Source organism: Camarhynchus parvulus, chromosome 4A, assembly GCF_901933205.1.
Source record: "Camarhynchus parvulus chromosome 4A, STF_HiC, whole genome shotgun sequence".
Taxonomy (NCBI): domain Eukaryota; kingdom Metazoa; phylum Chordata; class Aves; order Passeriformes; family Thraupidae; genus Camarhynchus; species Camarhynchus parvulus.
The window spans coordinates 17946154-17964493 of record NC_044600.1 but is presented as its reverse complement, the minus strand read 5'-3'; the positions used below and the strand labels follow the sequence as shown (position 1 = coordinate 17964493).

At 45.8% G+C, this 18340-nt stretch overlaps 1 protein-coding gene across 1 annotated transcript in view; it reads left to right on the top strand.

The window, feature by feature from the left end:
• LOC115914822 (vascular endothelial growth factor receptor kdr-like) overlaps positions 1-17907 on the top strand; it is a 123327-nt gene extending 105420 nt beyond the window's left edge. Inside the window, exons 25-30 of the mRNA XM_030967602.1 lie at positions 2904-3003; positions 3527-3632; positions 4721-4845; positions 5078-5156; positions 7738-7832; positions 16700-17907. Coding sequence (XP_030823462.1) covers positions 2904-3003; positions 3527-3632; positions 4721-4845; positions 5078-5156; positions 7738-7832; positions 16700-16904 — 710 coding nt within the window. The 3' untranslated portion in view covers positions 16905-17907. The remainder of the gene's footprint in view (positions 1-2903; positions 3004-3526; positions 3633-4720; positions 4846-5077; positions 5157-7737; positions 7833-16699) is intronic.
• The last annotated feature ends 433 nt before the right edge of the window (positions 17908-18340 follow it).

Genomic DNA, 18340 nt, shown 5'->3' with positions numbered 1-18340 from the left:
CCCAGATGGCTCCAGGGGCTGCCACCCGTGCAGCAGCCCCTGCCCTGCCTGTGACGTAGAGCACAAACTGCTTTCTCACTTGGTGGCACAGGCTCAAAACCAGTCATTTTCTCTGAGAGGGTTTTTCATCCAGCTCATCCAGGCATGCCTGTGGTTTGGCACTGCTCACATCTGCAGCTCAAATGATAAATATTTAATTAAGGATTTGTGTCACTGATTGAATTCTGTCATATAAAAGTTTTACAGATCATTGAGAGCCATGAGATGGAAGTTATTTGTCGTTGCCACAGGGTGTGTTTTGGCTCCCATTTACAGCTGCTGCTCTCACTGTGTCCCACAGGCTGAGCACCCTCTAAAAAAGGGAAAAATACTGATTGGGAAAATGCAGAGTGTAGTTTGTGTTGTGAAGGACAATAGGCTGCCTGCAGAAAGGCTGGATCTGCTTTGGTGATACAGAGGGAAATCAGGACTTGAGGGAATATTAATTTCCATCTGGGGCTGAGTTTGCAATGAGCTTTAAATCATTCCAGTGGGGTCAGCACACCTCGTGTCAGGTGGTGCCAGCAGTGTTTAACACATCCTGAAATCACTAATGGTACAGAATGTCAGTGTCTCCTGGAATTTCAATGTGCACTGCTCCAAAAGCAATCAGAGATAATTATGTAAACAAGCAGTGCCTGGTAGTAACATCAGCATCTCATTATCCCACTAAAATAAAACCAAGATCAAAAGAGGGCTCCCATATCCAATGCATGCCACATCTTTGAGCATTTTGAAGGAGATTTCCCCTAAGGAAAACATCATGTGTAGGCCTTACACCATATGTTCCAGCCTACATTTCTCCCAAGCTGTCTCAGCATTCCAAATCCAAGTTATCAGACTGATCCCATAGTCCAGATAAAGACAGTGCTGAGTGGAAGTGGGAAAGGGAGAGTTCCTTGCTTTTATGGTCTGAGCTGCCTCCAGCTGGTAGGAGGCCAGCACTGGCCAAAATATAAATTACCAAAAGATCCTGCAGTCAAAAATTAATCACAGACTCATGGAATGTTCAGGGGTTGGAATGGATCTTCAAGATGATCTAGTCCCAACTCCTCCTGCCATGGGCAGGACACCTCCTGCTAAACCAAGCTGCTCAAGGCTTTATCCAACCTGGTTTGGAACACTGCCAGGGTTGGGGCATCCACAACCTCCCTGGGCAACCCCCAGTAAAAGATTTCATCCTAACATTTAACCTAAATGTCCCTCCTTTCAGTTTGTCCCAGTACTCCTTGTCCTATCATTGTTATCTTTTGCCTTCCCTGTATTTGCTCTCACCAGCATCTTGCAGTTGATCTGATCTGTGATGAAACCAAAGAGAGAGAGCTCAGATTGTGGGAACAAGTGGGATTCTCCATCCATGAGATGAGCAGTTAATTCCCAGGTTATTCTGAGCATAATGACAGGCCAAAGGCAAGACTGGGGAGGAAAGTCTGGGTATAAAAGCAGAAATGGTGGTGCTGCCTCTCTCCAGCTTACATAACTCCAGGAAACACTGTCAGTCCTGTGCCCTGGTACCTGCACATCCAGGGAATTCAGGAGTGCTGTGGATAAGCATCCCTGGGCTCTGGATGTCCTGGGAGCCCATTTGAGCTGAGATTCCTGCTCAGGCAGTGCTGGGCTCTCAGCTCCCCAGTGCAGGCTCTGCCCACTGAGCAGTCAGGTTCACAGAGTAGAACAATCCTGGAGCAGCCACATTTTGGCCCCTTCTTCAACGCTTTATCCAAAAGATTTCTGCTGTTGTTCTCCTTGTGCCCCCAAGTGCACAGCACATGATGGTGTTTGCAGGAAATATGCAGGAATGTTATAGCCAGTAAATCATACACAGATTCCTCCAGGGCTGGATACAGATTCCATTCAATCTCCCATGTTAGGACTTGATGAAATTGTTTCCAAATTTATCATCCAGCCTCCAGGATGCCACAATGTCCAAGACAAGGGTTGTGCTGCACAGGAAGCATTGGCTTAGTGGGGAGAAAGAGAGGGAAGTTACAAATCTTTTCGTTTTATCCACTGTAGGTTCAGCAGCATTTTAAATCTCAGCTTACACTTCTTCTGAATTCTACCTGTGAGCTCTGGATTACTCAGATGCCAAAGCACTCTCCCAAACTTTTGTGGGAGTTAACACAAAGCTCCTTCACAGCATTCAACCTCCACAAAACAATTCCAGTTGCCATGAGCTGTCCTGCCAGGGTTCAGCCAACACTTGAGTGGCACTCAAGGTAAACAGCAGTGAACAGAGTCAGGAAAGAAAACAAGGCTGAAAGGCTGGAAGGTCACTATCAAGGGAGCCTTCCCTGGAGGATAATGCATATCCAGTAGCTGGTGAACCAGGAGAGGAGCAATTCCACTCATGGGACTGAACCAAGGTTCTTGTGGTCCTTGGCAGGGGCCAGGTGCCCACAGCCCCCTCTGCACCTGCTCACAGGGGCTCTGAGGCAATGAAGGATGAGCAGGAACTACTCACTCTGTGTGTATCCTCTCAGGGCAGGATACTGGCAGGGTAGCAGTTTGGAAAGCACCAAGGAACCCATTGAATGAGCTGGAACTTTTCTACCACTGACCAAGAGATACTTTCGTGTTAAACCAATAAAGTTTATTTCTCCTCTGCCCTATTTTTTACCTTGGAGTGGTCCTGACTGTATCACAAAAGCAGAGGAGACACCATGACTGAAATCTCTGAAGGGACAGAGTGAGTCTGTGGCAGGTTTCCAAACAGAAACTGTAGATTGTGAGTGACTGCAACTCCTTCTTCACTTGAGCTCCTGTTACTGCCAGCCTCTGGGTGACATCAAATGCTCAGCAGAGATCTCCTGGGCTGGGACACAGACTGTGCCACGCTGAAGCCCTGTCATTTCTCCCCCCAGGTGCCTCTCCATACCCTGGGGTGCAGATAGATGAGGATTTCTGCCGGCGGCTCAAGGAGGGGACCCGGATGAGATCTCCAGAATATTCCACCCCTGAAGTGTAAGAGCTGCTGGGAGCTGCTGGGAGCTGTACACCTCACAAAAGGGATTGTGTGGCAGTGGGGAGGGGGAGGAGAACACAGCTGGGTATTTTATGTTCAGTAAAGCTGTGATTGAGTATATTTTGGGTGTCTGACAGCACAGACTAATGCTAAGGACAGCCCAAGTCAGCCTGACCTTTGCCAACAAGAAGAAGATCAGATGCCCCATGTCAGCTGTAGTTCCTGGAGCTCAGACTTCAGATTCTGTGACAGAAACCCAGTAGCCATAAGCAGGACTTACTTCAGCAGTATCAGCAGGGCCAGACTCTAAGTTAGGTGAAAACCAAAATCCTTCAGGCTCAGCTGAGGCAGGGACATGGAAGCAAAAAGCATCCCACATGGAAACTAAACCAGAATTTCAGCATGTGGAGATCTGAACCTCTCTCAACCCAAAGACCCACCAAACCAAGCAGCAGTGGAATGGAAGAGTTTGGAAGCAAAGCTGCCATCCTTTCCCATTCCTAATCCCTGTTTTTCCTGCAGCTACCAGACCATGCTGGACTGCTGGCACGGGGTGCCCACGGAGAGGCCGACGTTCACCGAGCTGGTGGAGCGCCTGGGGGATCTCCTGCAGGCCAACGTGCAGCAGGTACAGCAGGGCCACCCCTCTGCAAGAAATGTGGATTTGGGGTGTGCACGGGCAAGGTTATTAAACACCAGTATGAGATTTCATCTCCTAGCACAGCTCAGTAGGAAAATCCCTGCTGGGATGAGTAAAGACGATGTTAACTACTCAGATGTTAACTTCATTTCTGATTTTCTTCACCTCCTGAACTTTGTCTCTCATTTCCAAGTTTATGTTCACCAGTGCTCTTGGGAGCTTTGCAATTATGCAGCTTAAAGCACAGAAAGTCAGGTATATAATGATTAATTTCATAATAGTTAAACCAGTTGTTTTCTTCTTCAGTAAAAACAACCAGATCAGTTATGCAATTGTCAATTTAATTGAAGAAGAAATCAAATACTCTCCTCCAGCTCCTTCCTGTTTGTAAACAAATTTAGTGGAGCTGAGTTGAAGAGGGCCCAGTCTGCAATATGAAGAGCTTGTGAGTTTGATTCTATAACCAAAGTAAATTGAGGAGACATAAAAACCATGATAAGGGAATAGGGCACTTAACTGCTTCTCAAAATTAAAAACAAAAAGAAGCACAGGGAAATTTGGACAAATAGTTTCAGGAGCTGAAGGCAGAGTCATTCCTGAGGATTGCTGCAGGGGGGTAATGACAATGCAGAGCTCATTACCATGTGCAGCAGCAGTTCCTGGGAAGGACAAGAAATTCAATCCTTTCAGGCTCCCATTTTAAGGCCCGGCTCTTCCCATGCTCCTGAAGCTGAACAAAACCAAGCAGTTCATGGGCCATTGCTTCTGACCTGGACTGGAATCTTCCAGCCCACGTTCAGCCATCCCACATCACAGGGTTCCTAAAGTGCCCCAGTTCCCTCACAAAGCCTCCTGCACAGTCATTCTGGGATGAAGTGTGCATTCTACTTCCATAACTTCCACAGAGTGTGAGGAACATGATATTCACCTTGAACAAACATCACAGTTAAGTTAAAACACCATTGAGTCCTTTCTCATCACAAAGCTCTGTAGGATACAATAACCTCTCACATCTGAGATGCAGCACAAAATGAACTTTACCAGCTTTGTGGTCTTTTCTGTTTTTAATTTCACAGGATGGCAAAGACTACATTCCACTGAACATCACCTTGTGTCCTGATGGAGAATCCAACTCCAAAACCTGCCCTGTGGAAGAAAACTTGAACAATGGAGTGAATCGCTGGAGTGCAGTAGAAACTGGGTGAGAAAAGCAGATACAGGGGGGGAAAGAAACATTTCACTGTCTGGTGCCCTCCCTTGGTATGGCTGGTGAAGGAACCAGACAGGTTTGTCAGGGTGTTGGATATTAGACACAAGAGGTGACAAAAGAGAAGTGGTCCAGGAAACTGGGCTGTGTGAGGAGGAAACTGAGCTGCAACGGGTGCAGAATCTGCCTGGGCTTTGTGCTGAGCCCTTGACTTTCCTGCTTTCAGAAACAACAGCAAGAAGAGACCCCTGAGTGTGAAGACTTTTGATGAGGTGCCAGTGGAAAAGGAGAAAGTGATGCATGAGGTAAGAGAGGTGACTGCATCCTTCCCCAGCAGGTTCACAGATCACTCATCAGCAGCACAAGAAACTCTCATTAGAGCTTCTGGAATCATTTGGTAGGAGAGAACTTTAAATCAGGCAGAAGATTTGGCTCTGGCACCTCACACCCAGAGCTGTGTGACAACAAAGAGGGACCTGCATTTCTCTTAACAAATAATTTAAAGAGAAGCTCACATGTGATAGCCCTGGCTTTGATCAGGCTAAGGGGCTTTATATGACATATTTCAAGATGTTTTTCCGCCATAAGAAAGTGGCAGCTCATTGAAATGAAGTTCTTGGAGGGAAATGTGTCCAGAACACATTCTGGCTGGCCAAGACAGCCAATCACTTGGTGGGGGTGAAGGTGTTCAGTTCTGGGTAGACAAGAACAGGATTGAAGATCCTGGTCTTGATTCACACAAAGAGCTTTAACCCTGGATTTTCCTCACTGCAAGTGAATGTATTTATTGCCAGTTTAATGCCATTGCAGGGTGGGAGAATGTTAAAGGGTTCAATTTTGCTCCAGGGGAAAACAAAGGCTTGTTTTGTTCCAGAATGAGGGTTCTGCTTGTTGGCTTCCTCTGAAGTTATGGGTGGGATTTTCTTGTTTTAAAAAATCCCTGAGAACAACTCCTGAATTCCCTCTGTGGTCCAGGCAGCCCCTGGCTGCAGCTCCATGTGCTGTGCCCACCTGCTGCCTCACTGGCACCTTCTGTGTCCCTAAGGAGGACAGGGACATTTCTGCAATGCACAGATGCTCCAGGGGGATCAAAGTTTAGGGAGAAAGCCTGGATCCCTCAGGAAGCCTCCTGGCACAGGAGGAGCAGCAAAGGAAAGCTCCAGCTGAGGGTCCCTCTTGGACAGAGCCATTCCTCAGAGCAGCTCCCTTGGGAAGGCTCAAGTCTGCAGCTCCAGCTTGTCCTGGAAATATTTCATGTCCTTGCCCAACACAGCCTATTTGTCATTTGTTCTCTGCTGAGCACAAACTGAGGCCCATTATTGCCTTGTATTTTCCCAGATGGAATTTCTGCCTCTTTATCAATGCATCTCAGGGATTAGCAGGCTTAGAAATCTCCCTGGCTCCTGCATCTTCCCTCTTGCAGGAAAAAATCTGTCCCTGTGAATCACACAAAGACATTTGCTAGATCAATGCAGTCTCAAGAGATTACTGCTGCCAGCAGGAGCATTGAGCACCTGCCTAAGAGCTCCCTATTCATTTTCTAATAAACCTTTACATGGGGGGGAAAAGTTTCCAAAAAGGGTGATAATACATCAGGAGATCAGAAATAAATGTGATGTTTCAACAAGGGTCTTTTAAATCCAAATCAGTGTGTGAGCTGCTTTTGGACAAAGTAAGTGTACTTTGGTTATTGAAGTTTTCTTCATTATCAACCCTGAATAGTCATTAGGTCATTATTTCAAAGAGCTGCCTGAGCTCTCCAAGTGCTCCACCACACCTTCCTGCCATTGTGCAATTATCTGCAATCTCTGTGGAGATTCTTTTAGCAGAGAGGTGTAAGCAAAATGCAGAGCAGCCCCCAGATAAACTGTTCCTAGACCACGTGTTTGAAGGGGAAACAGTCAAGATAAAATCCAGAGACAAGCTGGGTTTTACTGAGGGTTTGACAGACCTCATTCATTCAGGATTTCACTTTATACTTCATAAACTCACTTATAAACTGATCTTATTAACAACTGACAGATGACCAGAGCATGTATAAAAAGGCTTTTTCTTGTTATTTATGGTTTGATGAGATTATTTTTTATATCTTGATCAGTTTGACTGGTAAAATAAGACTAAGTAGAGTTTCTCTTCTATGTTGAGGGCTTTTGCTGTCTTGGTTTTGACAAATGTACAGATGTGCAACTTTCCAGCATCACAAAATACTTCAAATGCAATGAAACACCCAGAGCATTTAATGTTATTAAATAACTTAAAATGAGGACTGTGATGCCTGTGTACTTGTATAATCTTAGCACAAAGTTTAACTGCAGCCTCAAGACTCAGCTTTAGGTGCAGCAGAACACAACCCCAACTTGAATCCAGACAGTTTTGTTGGACAGCTCATAAAAATATCCATAAAAGCCAGGGCCATCCATCTTTACAAAGCACTTGCATTTACAAAATGCTGCTGAACTTCCACTTCCTTCAAATCCCAGTGTTTCTAATTGTGTATTTCCAGTGGGTATTTAAGGAGCTTTTCCTTGGAGGAGCCCAGCCAGAATTATTGGATATATCCTTTATGAATCTCAGTCTATTCATATCTCAGCTATCCTACGTACATGGTGCCCATATGTCATGCTTAATATCAGTTTCAAATTTGAAAATGTCAAATTATTTTTTGATATGTTCATTTTAAGGGTGCTCTTTGGAAATGCAGATCAAAACCTTTAATGTCATAAAAGCCAGGGAAACATTCCCAGGCTCCAGAGCAGCATTATCAGGAACACTTGGATAAAAACTGATAACACAGGCCTTGATAAAAGAACATCCTGAAGGATTGGTGGCTCCTGCAGCAGTCCCAGGTTCAGATGTCCCTGATGTTCCCTTCCTTTTGCTCCTCAGGAGTCTGACAGTGGGATGGTGCTGACCTCAGCGGAGATAAAAAGCCCCAAGAGGTTGGAAATCCGTTCCTGGCCCTATGGGATCATGGCTCTGGCGTGAGTACTCTGGGGGATTTCTTTTTCAGACAGTTCTTCCTTTCAGAGAAATGCTTTTGAAATGTACAGTTTTGTTTCTGCTGCCAAGAGGAAACCTCTGGATACCCAGGCAAGCTAAGAGGAGATGAACTCTGAATTTCAGCCCCATAAGCAGAAAACCTTGGTGATGTGTTTTAAGATCAAGGGGCAGTAGATTCTGCAAATGGGAGATGATGGGAGGACAAAATGAGAATGTAGAGGTCAAATTTAGGTGTTTGTTCACTGCCTCCCCAGTGTTTTCTCTTAGTGATGGAGCAGAGTTTGAAGAACTTGATTCAATAATGCAAAAGCTGACATTTGTAATTATACCAGTGTGTATATTGAAGTCAGACAGAAGGAGTGGCATCTTTGCAGCTCATGGGATGTGAGTAAACTTAAAATGATTGTACATAGCAAAGAGCAGTCCTTCACCAGAGCCCTGACTGCTGCACTTGCTTCATCACCACTCTGAGACAGAGCTGCAGAGAATTCCCTAAATCCCACCACCCCTGTAACACCTGGGTAGTGTTGTTCACACCTGGTTTACAAACAGAGGCTGGGACAGGGTCTGCTGTTTGTTTATCCACACATAGTACAATACAGAAGATTAAAAGCAGATTTTTAGCTTTTTGCTCACAGATCTTTGTATTTCAGTAACAAACACACAGGCAGAGGTGACCTAGTAGTGAAAAACTTCTCCACCTTCCTAACAACAGTTTCCCATTTTACTGATTCAAATGTCAACATGTGGAATTTCAAAGAATAGATGCCCAAAATATTAAAAAATATATTATTATGTAGCAAGGAATTCCTTGTCTATTCAGTTAATTAAGCTAATTACTACTTGCCTAGAGTTTTCTCTGAAATCTACTGAGCTTTGTATGAGTCTTCTGTGTACTGAGGAACTCCATGACCTTTCCCAGCAGAGCAGATAAATTGTTATTGCTTGTTCTACACCAAGTCACCCATTTTCTGCATTAAATTGAGGGATGAGAAGAAGCCTGGTGCACTTGTGGATATTCTGGGAGAGTTCCCAGGAGAGGGCATGGTCAGAGTGGGGCAGTTCTGGAGGTGACTCTCACTCAGAGAGAAAAGCAGATGGAAAGGGCTTGCCTTGTCTTTTGATGCTTTGGAAGCATAAATTCCCTGATGTTTGAGGGCAGGAGAGGAGGAAAAGGGAGAAGGAGAGGAGGAAAAGGAAAAAGAAGAGGAGGAAAAGGGAGAAAGAAGGAAAAGGGAGATTTCCTAAGGAAAAGTGGACAACACTAACAGGAGCATTAGGATGCTGTGGATTGTGCTGGAAGGCAGTGTGGCCTCAGGAATGTGGTTGCCCAGCATTATTTTCTCTGTAGCAGTGTCCAAGGGCTGGACCTGGTGGGATTAGCAGAGATCCTGATCCATTTCCATGTTTTTATCCCCTGCACACACCCAGAGCATTCCTGCCAGCACAATCCATTGCTATGGAGACCAAATGGCAGCAGCTCTAAAACAGGAGCTGAAATGCCAAGAGCTGCATTACTGTGATGCTTCACCTGGGCTGATTCACCTCTTTCCTGCATGATGTCACACTGACACAAATCCAGCAGCCTCCCTGGTGGCATTTATCCCTCTGAGGATTCCTGCCACCCACCCCTGACAGCTTTTCCCTGTTGCATTTCTCCTGTTTGGACAAAGAGTTGGCAGAGGAAGGTTCCCCCTCTGCCCTTTCTGGGCTTTCTCCTGAAAATCTGAGAAGTCAGCACCCAGCCAGATGTGGAAACACAAAAACCCCATAGCAGCCTGTTCTTTAGAGATTTCCAGGAAAACCTTCTGAACTGCCAGCAGGGCCACTGGAGTGGAGGGGAGGCTCTGTGGGGGCAGTGAATCCCTGCCTGGCCCCACCACTGGGCTCTCCCCACTTCCACTCAACCCTGCCACGGGGATTCCATCCAGCTCGAGGTTCCTGAGCCCTTCTGTGCCAGCAGACCCTGCAGACCATCCCAGCAGAGCCTGCCAGAAGCTGTGCTGTTCTCCTGCTGCCACAGCACCCACAGAGCTGCCACATCCTTCCCTGAGTCTGAGCTCCAGCTGAGGAAGATTTTTTGTCAGCTGTCTTTTTTTTATTTTTGAGTCTTGCAGACCCTCCTTGGCACAAAGAGCAGCTCCAACAGTGCAGAGCACCCCAAAGCCCTCTGGTTTGAGGACAGGACACCCCTGGGTGCTCCTGCACTGCCAAGTGGCCAAACAAGGCTCAAAGCCTGTGGAACAATCTAGAGAGGTCAGAAGGGGGTGTGGGTTTAACAGGGGAGATAAAGTCACCCTTGTTAATGGTGTATCTCTCTCTATCAAAAACATTTACCCTGGATCCTTTTCAAAGTCTTTCTTTTCTAAAACAAAACTGTTCAAAGGCTTAGCATGTTTTCTAAACCAGGGTGGCTGCATTTACTATTTTTGCCAAAATCTCACTGTTTATTTATCCTGCATTCATTCCTCTGTTGAGTTTAAAATTTGCCAACAGCACACACCATGGAGTGTCAGTGTCAAGAATTTAGTGAGGATGAATCTGATACTCTGGGCCTGGGCTCACTGTTAGGCTGCACTAAGCAAGTCTGAGCTTTTCCTTTTAGAGCAGGAAAGTTCTGAGTGGTTTATGCTGCTGAAGTAGAAAGTCACAGCAGTAGCTGCAGTGAGAGATGGAAAGATTGGCTGGGATAACAACACTGGAATCAGCATTCAGGGAAGCACAGGGAGCACAGGGGATTTAATGATGGGCTGACTCTGGTGTCAGCTTCCAGCTCATAATATTATCAGGCTACTGCCAAGCACTGCTTTAAAATCCTCCAGAGATTCTAGAATCAAGTTATTGTTTAAGATGACAAAATGTTTGGTATGTGCTCAGTTGTCCTCCCCCAGCTCTTCCCCTTTTCCCCCAAACCCAATCATCCTGTGCTGCTCAGAAATCCCTGCTCTGGTTCTGGCCCAGCCCCACGAGCTCAGCTGAGGCTCAGCTGATCCTCTCTGGGCTCTGGATGCTGCACCCACAGCCCAGCTCTGCCTTTGCCAAAACCAGCTGGGCCCAAGGCAAGGCAGCTACACTGAAATGAGGGACTTTGCTCAGCAACAGCAGACATTCATGTCCAAACACACAGAACACAACAAAAATACAGCCAGGATTGGGCTGGAATCCTTTCCCACCTTCTCACAGAAACAAAGCATGGGAACATGTTTGCTCCAGGGCAGAACGGAGCTCAGAAATAATAAATACATTTATTGTTGTGCCACACAGCACCTTGCACTGTTACCTGACCTCAGGTCTCCAAACCAGAACTTGGAGTGAGTAGCTACTCAGGAGTTATGTAAAGCACTTTTTTCCAAGGATTATTCTCTGTGCTTACAGCAGCAAGGACTGGAAGGGGAATTGTGAGAGGCTGTGGATTTGACTGCAGTGTTTTCCATCCCACTGCTTCTGGACAGGGACAGCTGAGCAGCCTGGCCACACGTGTGAGGGGACACGAGGGTGGCCTTGGCCTGGGAAAACTTTATTACCTGCACTTTGTGTTTGAAAGTGCTTCCAAACAATGAATTCCTGAGCCCAACTCCTCGAGTTCTCTTGCCAGCAGAATGCTGATGCACTGGTGTGCCAGAGGGGAACCCAAGATGAAATTCCTCCTGCACAGCACGCAGTTGAAAATGTATTAAAGCAAACTGTGAATCAGTCATAGCTACCAGAAGGAAAAAATAATCCTTTTATTTCTTTAATTGCTGAAAAATTAAAATTAAAAAAAAAACACTCTGAGCCTTATTAAACACCTTTGAAGGCTCCTACAAAGCCCTGAAGCTCCTACATGTTATTAGGAGAGGTAGTCATGAGACAAACTGCTCTACTTGGCAGCAATCAGCCCAATTTCTCATCTTTCCCTAAACACAGCCTCTGAACATGGCCAGGTTTCCTACATGGACAGAAAAGTCCACTAGTTTTTCCTACTGGGAGCAAAATACCTGGGTTTTTTATTGCATTGCAGGAGGAGCTGCTGCACTTGGGGCAGGAATCCCTCCCTGCCCAGGGTGATTTTCCTGCAGCCATCCTTCTTTCTCCACAGTCCCCTTCAAGTCATTGACCCCAAAGTGTAGATTAACAGAAACTGCCTCCCTCTCACATAAAAAAAAACAGCTCCACTAATGGTTTCCCAGCTCTTTGATGGTTTCAGTATTTTTCTATCTCCAAAATCTCTGGTTTTGTACAGTAGGAAGAAAAAGCCTCAGCAGGTCACTCAGGCCTTCAAGCTACTGCAGGATTATCCTCTGTGCTATCTTCTAAACAACTTTGGTGCCTTCAGAAAACTAAAAAGTTTGTGGAAGATCATTTAATATGCAGGCTGTGTCTTTAGACAGGACACCTTGTGCATGGAAAGTGAGTTCTCAGGGTGGTCACAGCAATTTGTGGCAGGTTTGGCTCAGTGGGCAGCTGAACCCCAGCTGAATGTTGTGGTGTTCCTCTGATCCTCAGTGCTGGCCATGCTGGGGACACTGACCGGGGAGCCTGGGCTGGGACAGTTCCAGCCTGAGCAGATCTATCCAAACTGATTTATCCATTTATCTCTGGTGGGCTCCCACAGCACTGCAGGGTCAGGCAGAGCAGAGCAGTGAGGAAACACCTGGGGGGCAGTGCCAGCCCAGGAGAGGCCCTGAGCCAAGGGCTGGCCAGCCTTTAATGAAATCAGTCCATTCCATACCCATCAGTGACCTCTGGAGCTGCACAGCTGTGTGACTGCCCAATGCAGCCCCTCCAGGCAGAGGCTGTTTGCTGGGGGCTCAGGGAGAAGGTCCCTGTCTGCTGGGAAGGATGAAAGTTTGACAAGGAAGTCTCACAGATATGTGTGCTCAGCAGAAAGATTTTTGAATGTAGAGTCTGATGAAGGAATAGAGATGGAAGCAAGTTTTGATATTGAAGGAAAGAATTGCTGAGCCAGTCTTACTGGATAACCAAGGAGGCAAAGGGTGTGTTAGTTAGAATGGGTTTTATGGCTTAGAGCAAAGGATTAACCCACCTCAAACAAGCAGATGTTTTTACCAAGCAGCAAGATAGCACAGGCAAATAAGCCTGATGATGTGGCAAGTAGCAAAAAAGTCTCAGAATTTTCTACTGCAAGAAAACTGAAAAACAACTTCTAGCTTAAACTGTAGTGTACTAACTTTTAGTGATTGAGAACAATAACATGAATATGGTAATTATAGTAATAATTATAGTATTTATTATTATAATATATATCTATAAAATATATACTAATTATTATATATATTATATATACTATAAATACTATATATAGTATTTATTTTATATATATTACTATAATTATATATATTTATAATTATAAATATATATATTGCTATAATGAGAGTAGTTATGATAGGCTATAGATAATAGTTAAGGTATAGATTGGTTCTTCTGTATGAAGATGCTCAGCAAAGAAAAGTATTTAATGCAATGTAACCAAAACCAAGGGGTCTCCAGGCCTGCCTGCAGCTGGAGCTGACAGCTGTGGGCACAGCTCTGTCACTCATGACCCTGCACTGCTGTAACACCTTGGATACAACAAACTGCATTTTGGAGAGCCCCTGGAGTCCCACATCTCTCACTTAGGCTCTTACCTGCCAAGGGGCCAGGCCAGGAAGGGACTTTTGGGGACCCTGGAGCCCCAAGCACTGAGCACAGCCAGGCTGGGGCACATCCAAGGACAGATGGAAAGGGATGAGCAGCCTCATCCCCAGCAGCAGCAGCAGCTGCATATGCACAGCAGGCTCTGTCTGTGACAGCAGCATGAAAGGGGAAAATGCAAAGCCCCACAGAGAGCTTTAATTAGGAAATACATTGAGATGAAAGGAATAGTAGTGGAAGTTAATTGCATTTTGGTCTGCCATTAGATAGCAAGTGACACAACTTCCTTCTGGCCCAGCCCTGCAGCTCAGTGTCTGGAGCAGGGAGGACATTCAGGAGTGCTCCAAAGCCCAGCCTGATCTCAGCAGCAGGCAGAGTTATTTATTCCCAGATATCCAAACTCCTGACCCACAGGGGCAGGAACACAACAGGAAAACTTGCTGGGAGTCTACAGGGGGCTGAAAATTCCCCTTTTAACCCTAATAACTCAGAGAAATGCAGGTTGGGGGCCAAATTAAAGTGATGCTTGTGGGAAATGAATTTGTAAAGAGTTTTAAAGTTTGACAGAAGGTTTATGTAGCATGTACTTGTATGTAAACTTTGAGATAAGAAATGTTGACTTAGAAATGTTATGGAATAGGATAAACATTGTTGAGAGAGAAATAGAATTAGAAATAAGTTTTAAAGGATGGTTCTGTAACTAAGACTAGATACTTTAGAGAAATAGAAGTATGAAAGGTGCATTGTAGTAAGACTTATGAGGGATAGTTTTAAATTATTAGTTTTAAGGAACTTACAGTATCTCCATACTGTAAGTGCCTTAAAGCTAATAATTTAAAACTACCCCTCTCAAGCTTCCAAATTAAACTGATGCTCTCAAGCTTCTCCCTGCCTCCAGTGACAAATACCTGGCAAATTGGAAGCCAGAGCATCCATGGAATTGTCTGACACGAGCCAATGGAGCTGAGCAACAAAAGGAGAATCCCATAAATAAACCAAGTTGTGGTTGCATGGCTCATGTCAGGGAAGTTTATCTGCAGACAAACTGTGTGTGTGGAGAATGGACAGCTGCCAAATCTGTAGGATACAAAAGGAATTTCCACTCCTGTTTCTCTCTGGACAATGAGGTGAAAGTTGTGAAGGCACAGGGTGCTACATTTTTTGTTGAAGTTCTCAGGGTTACTGTTTATTTTAGAATTTCTGCTCTGCCACTCCACAGGTTTGGTTTCAATGCCTTGTGCAGGTCTGAAAGCACAGAAACAGCAGCTTTGTTCTATAAACTGCAGCAATCCTGGAAGCCAGGCTCATTCTAGGCATGCAAGACGTGGTGGGCTGGTTCCTACAGCTCAGGCTCACTTCCCAAAGCTGGAGGTGCAAACCTGCCATGGAAAGCCAGCCCAGCACACTAAAATCAGACTCTAAATTAACCAGCCCATGTCCCACTGCTGCTGATCAGAGCTCAGCTGGGAGTTGTGTCTGAATCTGGCTGCACAAGAGTTTCATGGGTGATGTACAGAACATCAGCACCCATTCTGTGGGTAATTCACAGATGGAGCCTGCAGGCTGCCCCTGTGCCTGTGCACAGAGCAGGAACCACTGTTCCACTCCAGCCAGTGCTCTGAACACCTGGGATCTTTCCAGTTTTTTAAAATTATTTTTATTAATTTATTATTTTTTTATTTAATTATTTTTTTAAATATAGTGACAGTGGTTCTGTCAGCCAGTGGCAATATCTGCAGCTTATGGGAAACCTGAAACTTTTGACAGGTTCCAGATTTAGAGGCAAGAGAACACAACTTGTAAAGTCCCAGCAGCAGAACCCAGCAGGGCAGATTTACCCTTTCCAGCTGAAAGGAGCTCTGTGTGGCCATTCAACCTGCTCTCTCTGCTGTACCATCCAGAAAACATCACACACACAGTTCCTGTCCTGGATCTGATATTTTCCCATTCATGGCTTTGCTGCCCTCCCTCCACTTGCTGTGTCTGGCTCCTGGCTTTGGTTTGTTCCCTGGAGCAGGAACTGGCTCTGCTTTCTTCCTAAAGCACCCCAGTGAGAAAATGAGCAGCTGCTGGGGACTGGAAGCACTGCACAAGTGCCAATAAAATGAGTGTAATGAATTCTACAATTATTTGATGAACTGTTGACTATTCAGATTTGGTTTAGGGTCATTAAAATGTAACTTGATACTACTTTAAACACATATGAAGCACACACACTAAGTGCTTGGGCACTGCCTGACTTTTAATTCTCCCAGGCACATTCAAGTCATTCTGAGCTGAGGCTTGAGCAGTGCTGTGATGAGGCTGTGGCTGAGGTTCCTTCCCCAGAGTGAAAGGGTCCTGAGCAAAGTGCAGCAGCTCACAGGCCACTCTCACCCTGGAATCCTTTAGCGCACCCCTCAATTACCCAGGCCTCTTCCAAGGAGCTGCTCAGTGTCCTGGTTTTATGCCACAGAAGTGCAAACCAAGGTTGACAGAACATCCTTTTTAAGGCAGTCTGTGACAGAAAGAACCTTTTGAGTTCTCCACAGCCCTTGCTGTTCCTCGAGGTCACCTTGTGACACAAGTCTCAGGGTTCTCCTGCTCTGAACCCTGAGGCTGCTCCATGTGATGGAAATTGCTCTGTCCCACCCTCCATCACCTGGAACAGGGGGAGACAGGAAACAAAAGCAGCTGGGATGCTGCAAAGCACTGCCCTTCAGCAGCCCCTGGGTCAGGAACGTTAAAGGGCTGGGGAATATAAAAGGGATTTTGCCCTGCACTGCCTGGGTATGTTCAATGCACGCTCCTGCTTTCAGTATTGGTTTAAATTAGAGTCTGCCAGAGATTATTCAGTATTTTATGCTTCAGGAAAAGTCATAGCCTTCAGATCTGCTTTCAGAAAAGTCAAATTTTTACTGACCTGTGTCAGAACAATGAGGGAGGATGTTACTGTGTGTACAGGACAAGTGCCTTTACAAGTAAGAGATCTGTGGTGCACTGAAATGTGGTGAGCTGAAAGGACAGGGCAGCAGAGCTGGAATTACTCCTAAATCTACTTTTAAAACACAAAGTTATTTAAAATACCTCAGTTTCCTCATCCAGTCAGCAAAATTGTCTTACAGATTGCCACAGAGGTAAATTGATATTTTTATATATTTACTTCTTCAAGAAATCATTTTGACCATTGGTTACAGAGACAGGCTGGATACATCCCCATGTTTGTTCCCAACAGGAGGAGAGCTGTCAGCAGGAGCAAGGAATCCATCCTGGCTGACCACGAGACTGTCAAGTACCAGCCAGCAATGCAGGTGGAAGAGGACACCATGGAGTTCCCCCTGGAAGACTCTGTCCTGCTCCCCATGGATCCCAGCCTGGAGTGCCACAGCCCTCCCCCAGACTACAACTCTGTCATGCACTACTCAGCCCCCCCAGTGTAAGCAGAGCCCCCAGGGGCTGAGCTCAGCCCTGCCAGGCTCTGCTGTGCCCCAGGGAGCCTGGGTGACACAGAAGGGAACTCTGCTGGGATAATGCTTCACATGTTTCTTCTGGCACATCTCAGATGGGATTAGAAACAATTTCAGAGCATCTTCTCACTTCTCTTTAAAGGCCTATTGCAAGATCTGCAGTGAATTAATGGCATTGTCTGTCAGAGTCATGGTGGGAGCTGTAACCCTGAACTGCTGCCACTCCTCCCCCTGGCTGGGGCTGTTCTTGGCACTGCCAGATCCACAGGTTCCTGCATCCCCACTTCACCCCATCAGGGTCATGCCAAGCTGGTTGGGAACACAAAGTTCAAGCTGCTGGCCCTGACACATCCTGCAGGGATTGGTTAGGTCAGTGCTGGAAGGGATCTGTTGAAAATAGCAGCAGCCACATGAAAGTTTTGGGCTTGGAGAAAAGCTGAAACACCCTTCCTAACTTGGGATTTCACCTCCTGTAAATATTTCTGAAATATTTTGCAATCCAAGCTGTTTTTGTTGCAAATTGGATTTAGTAATTTCCACTGGCCAGAGGATACACTCCTAAAGATGGCATGGCCCAGAGCAGGCTGGTAGTGCCCGTGTGCCTGCGCTTTGGGGCAGCAGGGCACACACTGTGGTTGAATCTGAGGCCCTGGGCTTTCCCCTTGTTCCAACAGCAGTTTATTCTGCAGACATGCAATAGGGAACCTTGCTGGAGATGCTCTGTAATGGTTGCAAGGCAAAATCACTGCCTTAAGCAAGAACCTTTCAACTCAAACAGAACTTCCCAGCTCACACATACCTTTGTGTGAATGTGCAGAAAACTCTCATTACCAGCACAAGAGTTACAGCAAAACTCACACACACCCTTGAGGCACCAGCAGGGCAGCAGCATTTTTATGTTTCCTTTCTGCACACAGACTATTTACTAAAACAACACACAAAACAAAAAAAAAAAAAAAAAAAAAAAAAAAAAAAATTTCCTCTGGATTCTGTGGGGGTGCCCAAGGGTTTGACCCTGGGGATACTCTCCCTGTTAAGCTGCAAGCCCCTGTGACACACAATTCTCTCTGTCTTGCCAAGGTAAATACTGGTATCAAATGCAAAGCCCTTCCTGGGTTCAGGGTAATTCAAAGCTGTTGTTGCAGCAGGACTGAAAGGATGACAAATTCTCCCATGTGAGACACTGACAGTGGGTTTGCCCCTGCCCCACAGCTGTGGGTGGCAGGACTGTTACACGAGTGCCCAGGTGCCCTGTGTGCCCTGTGCATCATCACAGCAGCCTCACAAATCAGCAAATAATCCTTAGCCTTTCATGTGCTCTGTAACAATCAGAGTTGGCTTTAAAATTTAGGAAGGGAAAGGTCTCCAGGTTGCAAGGAGAAAAAACCAGGATGAGCAAGATGCTCACT